This window comes from Antrostomus carolinensis, unplaced genomic scaffold, assembly GCF_000700745.2.
Source record: "Antrostomus carolinensis isolate BGI_N321 unplaced genomic scaffold, ASM70074v2 scaffold1204, whole genome shotgun sequence".
NCBI classification, from domain to species: Eukaryota; Metazoa; Chordata; class Aves; order Caprimulgiformes; family Caprimulgidae; genus Antrostomus; species Antrostomus carolinensis.
In genome coordinates, this window is record NW_010311176.1 from 22,425 (window position 1) to 39,827 (window position 17,403).

General features: G+C 39.5%; 1 protein-coding gene across 1 annotated transcript in view; it reads right to left on the reverse strand.

Moving 5' to 3' along the window:
* Positions 1-2,811: 2,811 nt before the first annotated feature.
* The window catches only part of LOC104523902 (collagen alpha-1(IX) chain), a gene marked incomplete at its 5' end in the record, with an annotated part of 44,352 nt that continues 29,760 nt past the window's right edge, over positions 2,812-17,403 (reverse strand). The window contains 8 exon segments of the mRNA XM_029084661.1: positions 2,812-3,363; positions 4,267-4,344; positions 7,160-7,348; positions 9,460-9,514; positions 9,952-10,098; positions 12,522-12,554; positions 14,311-14,355; positions 14,458-14,493. Coding sequence (XP_028940494.1) covers positions 3,179-3,363; positions 4,267-4,344; positions 7,160-7,348; positions 9,460-9,514; positions 9,952-10,098; positions 12,522-12,554; positions 14,311-14,355; positions 14,458-14,493 — 768 coding nt within the window.

Below are 17,403 nucleotides of genomic sequence, written 5' to 3' on the forward strand. Positions count from 1 at the left end.
GAAAGCATCAGAGTCAACATGGTAAAGCAGCAGATTGGATTGTGAAGAACTGGTGATCATTTTGAGGACAGTTGTTAAACATTTTTCTCTCGGTTCCTGCCTACGCTTAAGTAACTGGGGAGCATCACAGTGCAGTTAAACTTCCAGAATTAGGGGTGACGGCAGAGATCCTAATGGGTAAAAGTCATTTTCATTGGTCTTTTGTTCAAGAAATTGCATTACATTTTACGATGTTGAACCAGAAAGAGGCGAGAACAAGCTTTACTCAGGACTTCACTGGGATTCCAGGAGGATCTGGTTAGAAGGGGCAGCATGCTGTCAGTGGCTTATGAAACCTCTCAACCTCTTTGCTTTGTGCTCTCTCAATATATTTATTTAAACTAGCTCTGTTTTTTCTGTATCACCATAGTTGGTACACCTTTCTTTTAAATTTGTAATTCTGTCTTTATGTGACAAATCTTTATTTACTTGAATGTGCTGTTAATAAATTTTAGTTCCCGATATTTTTTTGGTACACAGTCTACCATTCTTCAGATTATTTTTTTCCATTCTTGCTCAAGATTCAGAATTGCTAAATACTTAGATTAACCAGTATGTGTCCTATAAGGACTTATAAAGGCTTGAGGATTTATTCTTCAGTTCTGTATTTATTTACTTGAATGTGCTGTTAATAAATTTTAGTTCCCGATATTTTTTTGGTACACAGTCTACCATTCTTCAGATTATTTTTTTCCATTCTTGCTCAAGATTCAGAATTGCTAAATACTTAGATTAACCAGTATGTGTCCTATAAGGACTTGACTTACAAAGGCTTGAGGATTTATTCTTCAGTTCTGTATTTCAAGTTCAAACTCAGGAGTTCAGCTTGAAGGCAGAAAATCTGTCATAAGCTTAAGCTATCCACTTACATAGGTTTTGCATTGAATTGACCCTCAGTGTTGAATTTGTTTGTTCGATTGTAATAGATCTGATTTGGTTTTCACCTGCGAATGTTTCCTCTCCTACATGAGTTTCCTTCCATTGTGGAATTTTATGCTTTCTTTTTTTTCAGACTATACTTTTAAAGCACTTCACATTTGTATTTAAATGTTGAGGTTTTTTTGCTTCTTTTCATTAATTATGTTTATGCGTTACATATGGAAAATAATATTTTCGTTTTGGTATTAGTTGGGTTTTTCCTTTTTAAAAGTTTTACACACTTTATAGTCAAAATAAAAGTTTGCTGATGAAACTGCAGTTTGTCATTACCACTAACAGTGTATTTGTTGTGCTAAGGAGTACTTTGGAGGACCGTGCCCTAAATTGGTAAAAAATTGACCTAATTATAAAATTTTATGGAACACCCTTATGTGTGAACAACCTAATCACCTTGTATGCCATTGTCTGGGTTTGTTTCTTAAGAATGAAATTCTTTGCACTCATCTGTTCTGATGACTTTTTGTGGTATTAAGTAGGAGATGTGGGTTATGAGACAGGTTGGGAGAAATTGGAGGTGCAAGAAAAACATTCTTCATCCGTCTTTGCCCTGAAATCTCACCCGGTGCTGCTTCTCTGGCACCAAACAGACAGCCAGTAAACACTTAGAGATAAGATTTGCTTGTAAAGATTCAACCTCTTCTATATTTTATAATTTCAAATACTGGTCTGTGCAAGGAAAATAAAGATATTATCAAAATTAATCCCATGTAACTCATTCTCCAAAGTCTCTAATAAACGTGCAGATACTTTTTTTTGTTGGCAGCTTTATCAGACATTTTTCTCCTCTATTTAGGCATTTTCTGTCCACACATGAGGTGCCAGAGAAGCAGCTCTTAGATGCAGCTAGAGCCTCAGGTTGGTTTTGGGAAAGGCTTATCTCTTGTTTTTCTCAGTAATTCCTTTTAGAGTATAGATTACCAGTACCTTTCCCTTGAGTGTTGTCTTATACACAAAATGCATAGCTCAAATGATCATGTAATTTCTTTATATTCTCACATGGCACACAAGTCAACTATTTTGAAGATAAACAGACAACTAAGGGCTAGGAAAAAAAAACAAAATCAATGCTTAATTAAAGCAAGGGTGCCAAAGTTTGGGTTTGAAAATTTGGATGACTAATAGCCAAACGAAAGGAAACAGCATAGCATGGTTTCATTGTTGTCTTTGAGAGAGAATACACTTCAGAGAAGGTAAAGTCAAAACCACAAATAGTTTAATTTAGAGAGAAACAAAATATCCACATTGCACATTTTCCTCTAAAATCTGAGTTTATCTGAAAAAGGCAACTTGGGATTTCTAATGGCAGTCTTCTAGCTGTTCTGTCTGCTGGTATTGACTGTAACCATCATACAAATACATATAGGGGGTTAAAACATTTATTTGTGAGTTTTTGTACAACCACAGATGTTAACTTCAAAATCTAAAATCTCTACTATAACACCTTTATCTTTCAGGCACTTAAAATTCCCTTGCCAGTGGCTTCTAGCCTTTTATTTTGATGTCACATAGAAGGAGGGAAGCTGCAATAGGCTTCGCACAAAATTACGAATGCAACACAAATTGGAGTGGAAAATGAAGAGGTTATTCCACATGGCTTATTCATGAGAACTCAGTGACCATACAGAGATTTACAACAGAAAAGGTGTCAGGGGTGGCAGGTTTTCCTAAGAACAGTCTCCCAGCTGCATTTCCACAATGGAATTGAAGAGCTGAGGGAGGCTTGGCATATCCTGTACAGCACGTACATACAATGAAACAACTGTGCATGAAGTAATGTAATTTGCATAAAAGAGTAGCTACAACTGAAGTAAATAAACTGTTTCTTTTTTATTTGATGGCTGAAGACATGTTATTTCACTGTACATCATACATAGGAAGTAAGTAGGGGAGGAAGAGAAATCACAGGAACTCTTTATTTAAAAAAATAAAAATAGCCAAGTGCCTTCTTTTTTTCCCCCCAAAGGGAGAAAGAGCCAGAAGGCAGCACCTGTGTATTTCTGGAAGCACCACTGTTTCAGCTCGTGTTGCTACGTACACCTTTAGAAAGAATGTACAACCACCATGTTAAAAATGCCTTACTGCAACCATGGTTGAAAGGTGTCTCCTTGTTTGTATTTCTCCTTCATTCCTTATTTTTTTCTCAGCTGTCTGTGCAGGAAGTAAATTGATGCCAACACTTTGTGGCACTTGTATCGCCGGTTCATGGCCCTTTCATGTTCTTATCAGCTCTCTGTCCAGCCTGCATTGTGCAAGATGACGGCTCGCAGTACCCTGGGGGGCCTGGAGGGCCAGGAGGACCAGGAACCCCAGGCTGACCGGCCACCCCAGGGCGACCTCGTTCACCATCACGGCCTTCCCTGCCATAGCTGGCTTTGCCTGGTTCACCTGGAAAGAGAGATGAAGGTCTAAAAAGTGGCAGCAGAGGACTTGCTCAGCATACACGCAGCTCTACTGTTTTTAAAAGCTGCATGAATATGGCTTTTTACTGCTCCCAGTGGATTCTCCAGAGAGATGCCTACTTAGAGGGACAGTTTTCCTCTAATAGACAACCAGGCTGTGTTGCACTCCAGGAGGACATATCTCAATAATTTATTTTTATTCTCTGTTCAGATGTGTTGAGGAAGTAAGACATAGAGAGCAGAACTGCTGAGCACTAAAGTATCATTTTACATCTAAATCTTCAATGAAAGGATGACATAGAGTGGCTTTAAGTAAGCTTCTTCCAATGCTAAATTTCTAAAGACGACAACTCCGAGTTCCTCCTTTTCACAAAGAGAACACGCCCCCTCCCACCCCCCCCCCCAAAAAAAGCACCGATACTGATGGAAATAACATGTTCTTTCCACTCATGGCCACTAGAGGCCAGTTGTGCTGCACTTATCAGCAAGACTGTGTCCTGGGCCCCTGTGACCTAACACTGCAATTAATTACCACAAATATATTGTATTTTTCAATGTCCTAAATTATGAAGGGAGATTGTGAAGCTGCAGTGGCTGTCAGTGAGATAATCTGGGATAATCACATATATGCACTTTTTTTTTGTTGATGCTTTGTATAAATTTTTCCTAATCTTTCTACACTGAGATAAATGGGGTGGTAGCTCTTTAGTAAAAGAGCATTTACTTCTCATTTGTGACTGTATTATTATTACCTATGAAGTCAAAATTCTATTTGGAAGCCTACTGCTTAATAGACACCTTTCATCTTTTCAAGACAGCTTGAGGTATCAGTTCTGAATAAATTTTTACTACACTTTCTCTTCTTTATCCTCATCCTTGTTATATTTACCTGGAAGACCTCTTGGTCCAGGGTAACCTTTCAGTCCTCTGCCGGGAAATCCTCTTTCTCCTCTTTCTCCTGGTTCACCTAAAGCAAATTAAGGAAATATTATTTACAGCCTGCTTGGAGTATTATTTCAGTAAGTTCCCTCTCAGAGGTGAACAGCTAATAAGGAAAGAATTCAAATGGCTGTATATATTCTTAGCATTATTGAATGATGTCCTGACACATGTACTTGTAAGACGTTTGGGGTTGGTTTGGATTTTTTTTTCCCCATTGGAGTTGTACTCAGATGTAGACATGTTGGAGGGGGAAAAAAGCCCACCTGGGGCTGGACAGTAAGTGCCACATGAGATATGCCAAAACCTATATAACAGAAATAAACCAAACTCACAGAACGATGCTGGCTTTGGAATATAGACTGAGCGTACTGAAATATAGCTCTTGCAAGAGCACATGAACTGCACTAATAAGTAAAAATTCTCAAATGCTGATCCTTGAGCCAGCTACTGCAGAGAAGAAAAGAGAAGCTGGCTTGCACACATCACAGCATCCTGTTGGCATCCACCTAAGACTCATAAAAATAAAACAAAGGACTTCATTCTCATATACTGGTATTACTGAGACTTCTCTCTGGTGGGTACCCAGCTTTTCTTCAAACTCAAATGTTGCTCCAAAAAAGAAGCATCTTAGTAAGAGGAAGCTTTTTTTGTTGTTCTAGTTGTAAAGGCCAAATTGTGTTCACTGTATATATTCCATAAAAGTACATATATCCACCACTCATGAATACCCTATGTAAAGTCTTGATTTTGGGGTCGTTCAGTGTTTGTTTATTTCTGTAAGTTAAAAGTAGCGAGTATAGACCTGATAATGTTTGAGTGAGCTTTATTTTATACTTCCATGCTTTCTTGTACTGCAGTGAGGAGAGCTGGAATAGACTGTTAAGTTTGGGGCTTGCCTAGAAATTGCACAGCAGAAACTGAAGAAGCTACGTAAGGAACACAGGCGTCAGTACAAAAGTGCAAGTTTCAATAGAAGATGTGCACAGGATACTAGAGAAGGAATCTTATCTCTGTGCTTCAGACTGCCAAGTCAACATGGAGATTGAGCCTGTCTTTGAAATTGCAGCCACCAGAGGCACCAATCTCAGGTTACCCATACACACTTCTGCTATTTCCAGCTACTGAACACTTTGGAATAGTGTTTCCTGCTGGTTACCCCAAACTTCTCCAACATCTTCTGATTCTTCTCTCTTTCACTACCCTAGAATGCTCATTAAACCTCCTTCCTTGAGCCAGCTTTTTGGCTCTGCTGTTGACGATGCTGTTAAAGTCACTGCACCCTTGTATCTTCTGCTTTATCTCATGGTAACACATTCTTGTGTTTCTCTTCTCTTTGTCATGTCCTTCTAAACCATTCTCAACTTCCTCCTCCTTTTCCCTTTTATCACATGTCCTAGGTACCCTTTTCCTCTCAATCCCATCTCAGACAACTCTCCAAATGGATGGGGAAAGTCAGTTCATCTCTGTGACCTCTGTGGAACTCTGGTAACTACCAGGAACTAAGAGTGAAGCAGCAAGATTTTTTTTTCAGGGTGCCTGCCATATAGCACCATGATAGTTCTTGCACATGAGAGCATTCACTGCTTCTCTTGTATCTGTAATTGTATTTCAAGGTTTACTGTAAGGTAACTTGGAATTTGATTACAACTACGATAGGAAACAAAGCATTTCGCTTGTTTGGGTGGGATTTTTTTATGCTCTGTAGATTTTTTGGGGGGGTTTGTATTAACACAGTGCAGTCTGCTGTGTGAGAAATCAAATTCAGCATATCAGATCAGCTTTGTTTCTCTATTTTTTTATATCTCTTCTGTGAATACAGATGACATTAAACGAAAAGAGAAACAAAGCTCCAGCAACAATGCCGTTAAGGTTTGCTTTGTTTGTATTCTATTCCTTCTCTCTTAGGTTTTCCCAATTTCACTTTCAAATAAAACTTGAGACAAAAGCAAATGCTCAAAAAAAAAAAAAAAGCAACAGACCAGCTTTGTGCAGAAATACAATTTTTAAGTAAAACCTTCCTTCAAGAAAACAGATCGAAACTTCTGCTGAATAGAAACTAATACATACATAGCAGTCATAAGACTTTGCAGAAAATTCTACTTATATAATCCTTTAGAGGTGTATAAACCCTCTCAGTCAGGAATAAAAGAGATTAACTTAAATCAAAGGGTTTTTTGTAAAGTGTAAAGTTAGTCAATTTTATTATGGATTTGTTCTTTCCAAAGAATCAACAGATTGTGGTACATGGTGCAATGATCAATATTATACCCAAATAAAAGAGGCAGATTGTTTTCAGTCACTTGTAATGTGAGAAACTGGATGGACTTATTAGAGCAAGCTGGAGATTAGCGAGAGGCATCTGACCGATTACGTTAGCTTTTGGTTGGCTTCAAGCTTCGTCTCGCGGAAGCGAGGTCCACAACCAGACTGAGTGGAAGGAAGAGAGAATTACTGCTGGAACTTTTCAGCATATGAAAAACACAAACCTCAAAAGCCCATGAGAGGGAAAATTAATATTAGGAATCTGACTCAGCTGCTCACTTCTAGTTCAAGGCAGATGCCTGTCCTTTCTCATATTGTGTAAGTGATCTGATGACAAAAACCAGATTTCTAAACAAGTCTTGCTGAGGCCAGGCCAATGCACCCTTTAATCACTGCGGTAACTGAGGCAACAGTTACAGGAGATAGCTTAGGTTCCTCACTCAGGAACTTTTTGGACTTTACATGTGTACAATGTACATCCACAAACTCTAAGCCAAAGAGAAAAAAATAAACAAAACAAAAACCCCACAAAAAAACGGAGCGGTGGACAACTGAAAGCCAGTGACAGAATCTCTTACCTTTAGGACCTTTACGGCCGATCTCACCAGGGGGACCTTTAAGGCCAGGCAAGCCACGGGGTCCAAGCTGTCCTGGGAAGCCATTTTCACCAGCAGGTCCTGGAGCACCTGGTGGCCCTGGTCGACCAGGAAGACCTGGAGCACCAAATTCTGGCCTCCTAAGACTGGCTGCCAGCTGAGCTAGTTGTTCTGCAATGAACAGGAGGACGGAATTAAGCAGTAAGTGGATCTGAATGGAGAGATTCTCAAGTTCACTGAAGAAGAATGTGTATTCTCTGCTACAGAAACCAACAGATCACAGTACTGCACCTTCCTTATGTACAATGCTCTTCACAAAGTTTGTTACATATACATTGTACATTGTTATGTACAATGCTCTTTACAAAGTTTGTTACATATAAGATATTATCTTAGTACTACTAGAGGGAAACTGTATAGACAACTGGTGAAGCTGGTCACTCTGAAGTCTACATCTTAAACAGTTAATGTTTGCAAGCTGAAGTGACTTGAATACGTATGGTTTATTTAGAAATGTCCTTATAATTTTCTGTCATTTAAATTTCAACCATCTAGTAAGAAAACTTACTCAAGCAATTGCTATCTCTTAAAAGAGCAAATATCTGGTTTTGTTACTACTCGTTAATCCTTATTAAGTTTCATCTCTGCAAGAAGGAACAGCTGAAAAGCACAAGGGCAGTCATCTACGTTGGCCTGTAAAGTGCAGGCCACCTGTTTCAGAGGAAAGAAACCCCTCAAATTGGTGCTCATGAGCTCAAGTTTGATAAATAACTGAACATTTTAGGTTGATCTTTTCTTAAGCCAAATCAGCAGGAGCTTTCTTCATCAGGCATAGGATCAGCTTGCCATTCCTTGGAATGGTCTAAGCTAGCTATTCCCTTTTTCTTATCCCATTTTCAGGCCACTGCTCTAGCAGCATGAGAGCAGTCCTCTCTTTGTTTAAAGTTTCTATTCTAGACTTCAAATCCATCTTCCAAGCATGCCTTAGAAATAATTTTCTCTGGATACAGCCACACACAATTCATACGACATTCGCTATAAAGTCTGCATGACTTGGCAAGTCTTGTTATTTTGTGTCTGCAACCAAGAAAAATTAAAAAGATGGGGTGGGGTGGTGCAAAGGATCTGAAATAAATCAGGAACTATTGCTAGCAGATCCATGAGGAAGCCCGGGGACAGCAATCAATGAGCAACTCCTACTCATGAGCAGAACTTCAGTTACGGTTGTCTTCAAGCTGACAAGGTTCCAGGAACCCACTTGGACTGGTTTCTTTGTCTTTTTTTTTTTTTTAAGCATGATGGCATTGACAATTATAGGGGCAATCAAGAGGGATGCAATGAAGACAGTCTAGATTTTTCCCATATCCTTCTCTTCACTGCTCATTCTGATGGTTAAGAATAAATTCAAGCACCATATCCAATTTCACTATAATCCTCTCCAATATTATTGTGTCTTTCAAGAGATGACTTTAAAAGGCCTTTTTCTCTTATTTACAGAAAGTTTAAAAAAAAAAAACAAACCCTGTTGGGGAGTATCAAGAACAATAATGACTACTGATAATTTTTAGATTAAATAATGAGAAGCAATTTCATTCTGGTAAACTCTTAACATTGCAAAGGCATAATATCCCCAAGGTCATCTTCAATAGCAAGTACTGAGAAGTATCTTCTGTGCTTACAGGGCAGCATAAATTTTTAAACTCAGTAAATTCCATGCACACAACTGTATTAGAAAAGCTCCAGATTTCTGTGTGTGTCAAGAAGAAGTGAGCAAATATAATTAGGTTTTTGAACATCTGCCTATTGCTTTCATTTTAGGTTATCTACAGAAAGCCCCTCTCTGCACTCTTTTTTTTTTTTAACCTATTTTGCCCACAGTTTTCTTTGTTGCAATCTAATAGTTGATGAGTTCAAATGGCAAAACAAGCATCCAGTGAAGCTGTGTATTTTTATATATGTAAATACAGCAAGTAATTTCTACGCAAAATATATGTATTTGCTAAAAACACTCTGGTCTGTCACCTGGTTACTGTAGTAATTGTGTGGAATCAACAAATATTTCAATGAAGCTGCAAAATATATATAAAATAAGGAATTTCTTTCTTCTATTCTTTCATATTGTGTCAACATTCACATGTGGGAAGATTTTCTGCCAGGTCCCTTGCTCAAGGCCACACTATTTGTTCTGGATAAGAGTGGGAAAATCTTGGTTGCCTCCACAGCAGTAGGAGGCAACTGATTTAAATGCATAAGAAACTTCAAATACTTTTTAGGATAATTACCTTGCATGACTCTCATGCAAACCTGCTTAATGTGCTGATCAGTTGGTTCTTTTCCCTAGGATTAAAAAAAAAATAAGAGTTTTAAAACAGCTGCTATCACAGTACATTTTATAAGTATGCCTGATGTGAAAAATGCTGGCCAGTCCATAAAAGTTGTTCCAGTCCCTGCAAGGGCAACTCTTCCAGCTGCAGTCAATTTGACTAGGAAGGTAGATACTATGTGTGATACACCCATGCTACATCATGAGCACTACAGCAGCAGAACAAGTGTAAGAAACGGGAACTGAAATGAAAGCTGAGGCCTCAAGGACCTAACTGTATAGAACCCTAAGGTGGTGCACAAATGTGTGTGTTGTGAGGTACAATGTATTTCAAACTCTACTGTGACAATTGGGGTTTGCATGCATACGTATCTCCTGATGCAAAAAAAGAAGTGGTGTGAGTGTCAGCTAAGTGTTCAAAAGATACCAGCTCCATGAAACCAGTACTTACAGCTGGACCTTGGCTGCCAGGCAGACCTGGGGCACCCTGTTCACCCTGCAAGCCTCGTGGTCCAGGTGAGCCTCGTGGACCTTCCATGCCAGGCAGTCCCCGACTTCCCTCAGGCCCACGGGAACCAGGGTCTCCAGGATTACCAACCTGACAACAAAAGACAGGAATTTCAACAGACTGCTATACTAGTGTTAGACTCATTCTGACCGATCAAAATGGTGACAGGAGCTATTTGCAAATGCAAAGCAATGAATGATGGGAAGAAGAGTTGTTGAACAGCTTCTTTTTAGATAAGTTGTGTGATTTATAAACTTAAGAAGAGGTCTCTATTCCTCACCTAAAGGGAAGAAGTGGAAAAATGAGATAGTCTGTCAAAAGAGGCAAAGTAGCATCCATAGTGACATGCACAAGACATTGGGTTTTTTTGTCAAGGAACAGATCTCCTGTACTTGCTTTCTACTTCAGCCTTTGTGCAGGTCACATGTAACTTTTCTAGACATTAAGTGCTCCTTAAGTTACAAAAATTCCAGGTCTGTGCTTGCTCCAAATGCCCTTTCATAGACAGCACACCAATATGTGTATAGCCCCAGGCTGCTTGGGAACACACATTTTTGCTTTGTTTACATCTGTCAGAGCCAGAGCACACTGCTCACAGGTTCTAGTGCCTATGCTTGAGTTTGCTGGCATGGCAGGGGGAACATTTAGCTTGGAGAAGGAGACTGAGGGGTGACCTTATTAACATTTAAAAATATGTAAAGGGCGAATGTCATGAGGATGGAGCCAGGCTCTTCTCAGTGATGCCCAATGGTAGGACAAGGAGCAATGGGTGTAAGCTGGAACACAGGAGGTTCTGCTTAAACTTGAGAAGAAACTTCTTTATGGTGAGGGTGACAGAGCACTGGAACAGGTTGCCCAGGGAGGTTGTGGAGTCTCCTTCTCTGGAGACATTCAAGACCTGCCTGGACACCTTCCTGTGTGATCTCATTTAGGTTCCTGCTCTGGCAGGGGGATTGGACTGGATGATCTTTTGAGTTTCCTTCCAATCCCTAATATTCTATGATTCTGTGATCCTTACACAAACTGACGTTGACAAACTGCCTGAACAGATGCAATGCCAGGTTATTTATCTCGAGGAAGGGGTAGAAAGAGCTGTTTTACTGGAATAACCATCCTGACCCATGGGGAATGGAAGGACTGATACAGCTACATCAGAATGTCCACTTAAGTTCATTTAGTAAATAAAGCTATAGCTTCTGCACCAGTAAATTTTCTAGAAGTGATTAAGTATCATGCAGAGTGAGACCTATGCCAACAGGCACCTCTGAGTTACTTTCAATACAAGTTATTTCACTCTTATTAATCAATAGTAGTACTAACAAAGAAAAAGAACAACCAAAAACCAAACAAAACTTGCTGGGGAAAAAAAAAGACCACCAGCTAAAAGAGATGCTCAAGAACAAATTTCTCAGCTGTAGTTATCAGTTAAATTCACAAGATGGAGTCATTTCAGTTCTATCTGTGCTGCATCTCAGACAGCTAATGGCTGTCCCTGTCAGATGAAAGAAAACCCAAAGAACATGCTTCAATAGGTATATTAGGAAGACAGTAAAATTCCCTTCGTGGACTATACAACCAGGAAGCTCATTCCTTTCCTGCTCAGCCTGGTGAGTTGGCAGGTTCCCTGATGGATTACTCATCCCTATGGATGTTGGATGTACTCACTAGGATGAGTGAGCGCTCTAGGGTGTCATCAAGAGGATTTTAAAAGTCTAGGGGGATAAAACTACAGATTTCTCCTCTACTTGCTCTCTTCCTCATGTCCTTCTTGTAAGATCTTGATCAGCAGTACACACTCTCTAGCTTGCATTTGCAAACTCCAAAGTCACACAGACCACTGAGAACACAAGCGTGGTTTTTTGTTACGGTCAGTCTCAGTTCCCTGTAGGCAGAACTGCTGATGTGTTAGTATCACGGCCCAGACTGTCAGCTGCTGTAACAATCCCATCTTTGGTCATCCCAAAATAAAAGAATGCGTTCAGCTCTCAAATTCTTTTTCTTATGTGACATACAAGCTTCTGCTCACCTTCCACACCAAAGCTCTCATTTTGTTATTTCTTAAAGAAAAATAAAAGGAATCTGGAACATACTTCTGCTTTCACAGACACCACAGTCCTGCTGCCACATTTTTCATGGTGTAAAGATTACAGGCTGCATACAGCCACTGCACTGAGCCTCCTTTCTATACAACACCTACTGTACAAAGAGTGCATTCATTTCCTTAAAAAAAAAAAAAAAATTAGTTGGCCAAAAAAACTGCTGATGAACTGATGCTTCTCCTTCTCTTGTATGTAGTTTAGAATCCAGGACATGAATTCCTTTCCAAAGCCAATTCATTTTAATATTAACTGTATTCAAAATTTAAAGAGAAGAAATGCTGTTGGAACTCATTCAATTTAACTGTGATAAAGAGCTCAGCACATTATTTGTATTTTCTTTCTTAAATCAGAAAACCATCTATCTGATCTACTAGACCTCTGTATTCCTATAAGAGTGCTATACATGATACTTACAGCTCCCTTTGCTCCTGGTAATCCCGTATCACCCTAAGGAAAAATAAGACAAACTATATTAGAAGAGAGTATCTGTTATCATAGGTATTATAAATGCAGTAAACTTGACATTATTTTGTTCACTCTAAAAAGAAAAATTCACATTTAGTTGATTTACACAAAATTGCACCTCAAATGAATTACCATTCATTTAGAAATAAAACTTAAATTTCAGATTTTTTTGTAAATCCTTTCTCATAAACATTTCTGTAAGATGCAAAAAAGAAAGCATGTTTGTTATAATTGGTTTTGTATCGCTTATCCTTAGAATTAGGCACATGGCTCTAATCTCCCAAACCATAGTTACAGCACAGGACAATCTTAGACAGTAGATGGCTTGGAAGCCTTTAGAGGAAGCATTATTTAACCAGGATTTTCTAGTTTGACAGAATTGCAGGTATTTCACAGTGTTCTGTGAGCCCTGACAAAACCGCAGCAGAAACCAGGCAGGTGTCTACCCAATGTGCTGTGAAGAAGCCAAATCCCTAGAAGTTCCTGTTCCCAGCAACCTGGCTCTCAGCTTGAACAACCCTGAGAAGAGCAGCCCCACTATTCAGAAGTTTTTCATTTTCCCTCTGAATCAGAAAAAAAAAGTGTCAAACTCTTGTAATTACCTATGTAATAGATTAACACTTTTTCTTTGGTGTTTTCATATTACTCTTGGAGAGATTTCTAAAAATTCTATTTTCCCAGATCCTAGATGTCAGAGGTGAAATAATTGGTCTCTAGAGGTCAGAAAGGCCACTTTTTCTGTTAATGAATATGCCACAAGTTAAATAGAAATAACTATTACTGGTTTAAAAACAGACTAACTGCACCACACACAAACAAGCCATAGTATTGCTTCCTGGGAATCTGTGTAGTGATGGTAAAGCTGCATTACTGGACATCTAGTTCACTAGGGCTGTTAATTAACTTCAAAAGCTTTTCAGAACTGTAGAGTGTAGGAAAAAAAGTGCTCAGCACACAACCTGTCTACCTATTTTTAAACAGGGAACAGTTTGCTTCCTTCTGAAAGATCAAGTTCTGGCTTTGCTCGATGGGGCCCCATAGGAGCTGCTGGACTAGTGCATTTCTCTTTCTGTAGGAAAACAAATCCTCTTTCCCCAAGGGCACATGACACAGGCATTACCCATGTCAATTCACAACATGCCACACTCCTGCAGTACATACACTTTCCTCCAGCAATATCACAGTGCCACAGCCTCTTCCCAAAACATTCTTCCTCCCTCTAACAGCCAGTTGCTACATCTTATTTCCAAAGGTAAAGGCAATGCAAAATATTTCCATCAACTCTGAGTTATTAAGGGTATTTATTATCTGTGCTCTTTTTTCACCTCAATTAAACTACCTCTTCATCCTCACTGCCTCAAACACCCAGGATTTAAGTGCATGTGTGCATATATATACATATTTATATGCAAACACCGGGTGCATATCCACATTTGTGTGTATATATATGTGTGTGTGTGTATATATAGACACACACACACACATCCCCCCTTCAAGGCAGCCTGTTCTCTATTATATACCTAATAGAACACACACATTTCAGAGTGCCCTCAAAACAGCAAGAATGGTGTGACCAGGCTAACAGAACTGCGTTGCTCTGCAATGCACAGTTAGTATAAAACTGAAATGTGAACTTTCAATAATCAAACCATAAGCCTGAAGCACTCCAACAATACTTTAAAATTTTAATTTAAGACAACAAAATATTAGACCAAGTGAAGAGAAAATAATGCCTTACTAAGTCACCCTTTTCTCCTCCATCTCCTTCCGCTCCAGGTGCACCCTATATGAAAAAGAGACGTGCTGTCAGCCTTCAATTTTAGTCAATGTAATACACTGCTTAGTGGCGTGATATGAAAGCACCATGATCTGTAACATGACTTACTTGTTCACCCTTAGGTCCTGGTTCACCCACTGAACCCTAAAAGGTTAAAGATAAAAAAAATTCAGAATTTGAAGTTGCAAGTTCAAAAGCATACTAAATAATCTTCAATCCTCCTTACCATCTAGCATTAATGCAAGAGAACTTTAAAGTTGCAAATTTTCAAGAATGACATTATCATGAAGGTGACAGACTGAAGGTAAGTAGTAGCATGGAACTGCCACATGGGATGGTACAGATTCTGACTGTGAAACAGTAGATCTCCCCCTTACATGGCAGATGCTCTTGCAGCTGCTACAACTCTGCTCTGCAAATTAGTTAGAAGTATAAAAAAATCCAGTAAGTGTATCACTTTTCTAGCCCTATTAAGTATTCTGTATTGCTGTAGGCCATACCAGCCCTGCTAACATGGGATAAGCACACTAGACACAAGTTCACTCACAGTCTTGTCTTCCTTGCTGTTTAATTCTCAACTTTTTTTAGCAGAACTGTCTCTGGAATTTTGATCATTACAGCCAAAGCTGAATGAATTGTATCTTAAGCTGATATTCTTTAAAAAAAAAAAAAAAAAATAGTTATGATTCATCTTAGAATCCTGTAACACATGGACCAGTTAGAACAAGTCCAGAGAAGGGCCACCAGGATGATCCGAGGGCTGGAGCACCTCTCCTATGAGGACAGGCTGAGAGAGTTGGGGCTGTTCAGCCTGGAAAAGAGAAGGCTCCAGGGAGATCTTATAGCGGCCTTCCAGTACCTGAAGGGGCTACAAGAAAGCTGGGGAGGGACTTTTCATAAGGGCAACTAATGACAAGACAAGGGGAAATGGGTTCAAACTGAAAGAGGGGAGGTTTAGATTAGATATTAGGAAGAAGTTTTTCACTGTGAGGGTGGTCAGACACTGGAACAGGTTGCCCAAGGAAGTTGTGGATGCCCCCTCCCTGGAAGTGTTTAAGGCCAGGCTGGATGAGGCTTTGAGCAACCTGATCTAGTGGAAGGTGTCCCTGCTGATGGCAGGGGGGTTGGAACTAGATGATCTTTAAGGTCCCTTCCAATCCAAATCATTCTATGATTCTATGAAAACCTACCTGTGTGGACAGGCAGGAACCAAGAAGGAATAAATTAATGACCAGAATCATTTCAAACCTATGTAATTTGTTTCTATAGTAAAAGTATTTCATTTGTAGAACAGTGAATTGTTTAAGAAAATCTTAGTATTTTTGTCTGTTAGAAAAGCAGTCACACCATCCTTAAATGTTCTTCACAGTCTATGCACAAACAGATACATTCCAAAAGAATTATAACTGTGCATACTTTTTTTTTCTAAAACAGATATAGCATTTTCTCTCCTGAAATCAGAGATCCATTGAATTCATGTAAGATATAGGCATGCAAACTGGTGTAACATCTACAATTTAATTAATTCAGACTGTTCGCATGTTCTTGAGGACAAAGAGCCAATACTAAATTATCCACAAAGCTAAGCAGTTGAAATCATAGATCTATTTAGCATTCTGACTTTATCAAACAACACTGAAGCTATTTTGTCTGAAATATTCTCAAAATCATGCCCTATTAAGGTTTTCCAATTGCTCACACAAAAAGACATCGATTTCCAACCTAACAACATTGTGGGAGTTCTTTCTCTCCACTTACTCTTCTTTGGAGCAACAAAACTGACAATAGATAAGGCTGAGATAGGAAAAGCTTTTGTGAAACTTGGCCTGTAATATTTATAGTAGCAAACATAAAAATCACTGCTGAAACTATCTGAATCTATTCTGCTTCTACATTGACTCCCACAATTTCGATGAAGACAACAGGGTAAGATGTCAAAACATTAAAATACTCACTTTTTTGACATACTGCTTACTTATTTGCATTAATCCCTCCCAAATCATGCCTAGAATTTGTTTAGGAAACTGCAAGTTGGCATTAGCCAAAACTGTACTAGGGGCTACACTAACTCTTTAACAGTATAAATGATCGTGATCCCATGCCAAGGTCTGGGTCTTGGCCTAGTGCTGTTTAATTCACTAAAACAGACAGAACCTGAGTGTCTGAAACCAATTCAAAATACATCAATCAGGAACAGTGTAAGTGGTGAATGCTGGGGTTTGGCCATTATCCATAACACTTCTGTGTACCTGCTCTGTAAGATCATTATTGTAACACTGCTTTGTACTGCTATCCCTGCTACAGCGTGTTAGGTGTGAGACGCGCGCTCAACTCCTTGAGCAAACCAGTGGCGGTTTGGTTCAGGCTCCAAAGGCAGCAAAGGTCTAGGCCTGTGCTAGTAAAGGATCCTCCTTTTGGCCCTTCTTGTCAACAGGCATCACATTTGCTCATCTCCAGTCCCCTGGGACCTCCCTGGTTATCCAGGGTTGCTGATAAATGGTGGGAAGTGCCTCAGTGAGCACTTCTGCCAGCGCCCTCAGTATCCTTGGGTGGATCCCATCTGGCTGCATAGACTTGTGTATGTCTAAGCAGTGTAAGCAGGTCCCTAACCATTTCCCCTTGGATTATGGGGGATTCTTTCTGTTCTCCATCCCTGTCTTCCAGCCCAGGAGGCTGGACACCAGAGAACAACTGGTCTTACTATTAAAGACTGAGGCAAAGAAAGCATTAAGGACCTCAGCTTCTTCCTCATCCTTTGAGGTAGTGGATGTGCTGACCTCCCTCCTTTCTTCTCCAAGAACCAGTCACAGGATGAGACAAATGCTAGCATAGCTTTTTGGATTTTATTTGCACAGGGCATTAAACTGACCTTAAGATTTAAAAAAGCTCCAGGCATAAGACACTGTCATACACCAGTTTGATAAAAAGAAGCCTCCTGGCTGCAGCCTGAATCTCAAAGGGTCTGTTTACAACGTCTACATTCTGCTCTCACCCTAGGGGTCCAGACCCATTATATGGTAAATGAGGAAAATCAGGCATCTTTGCAGGGAGATT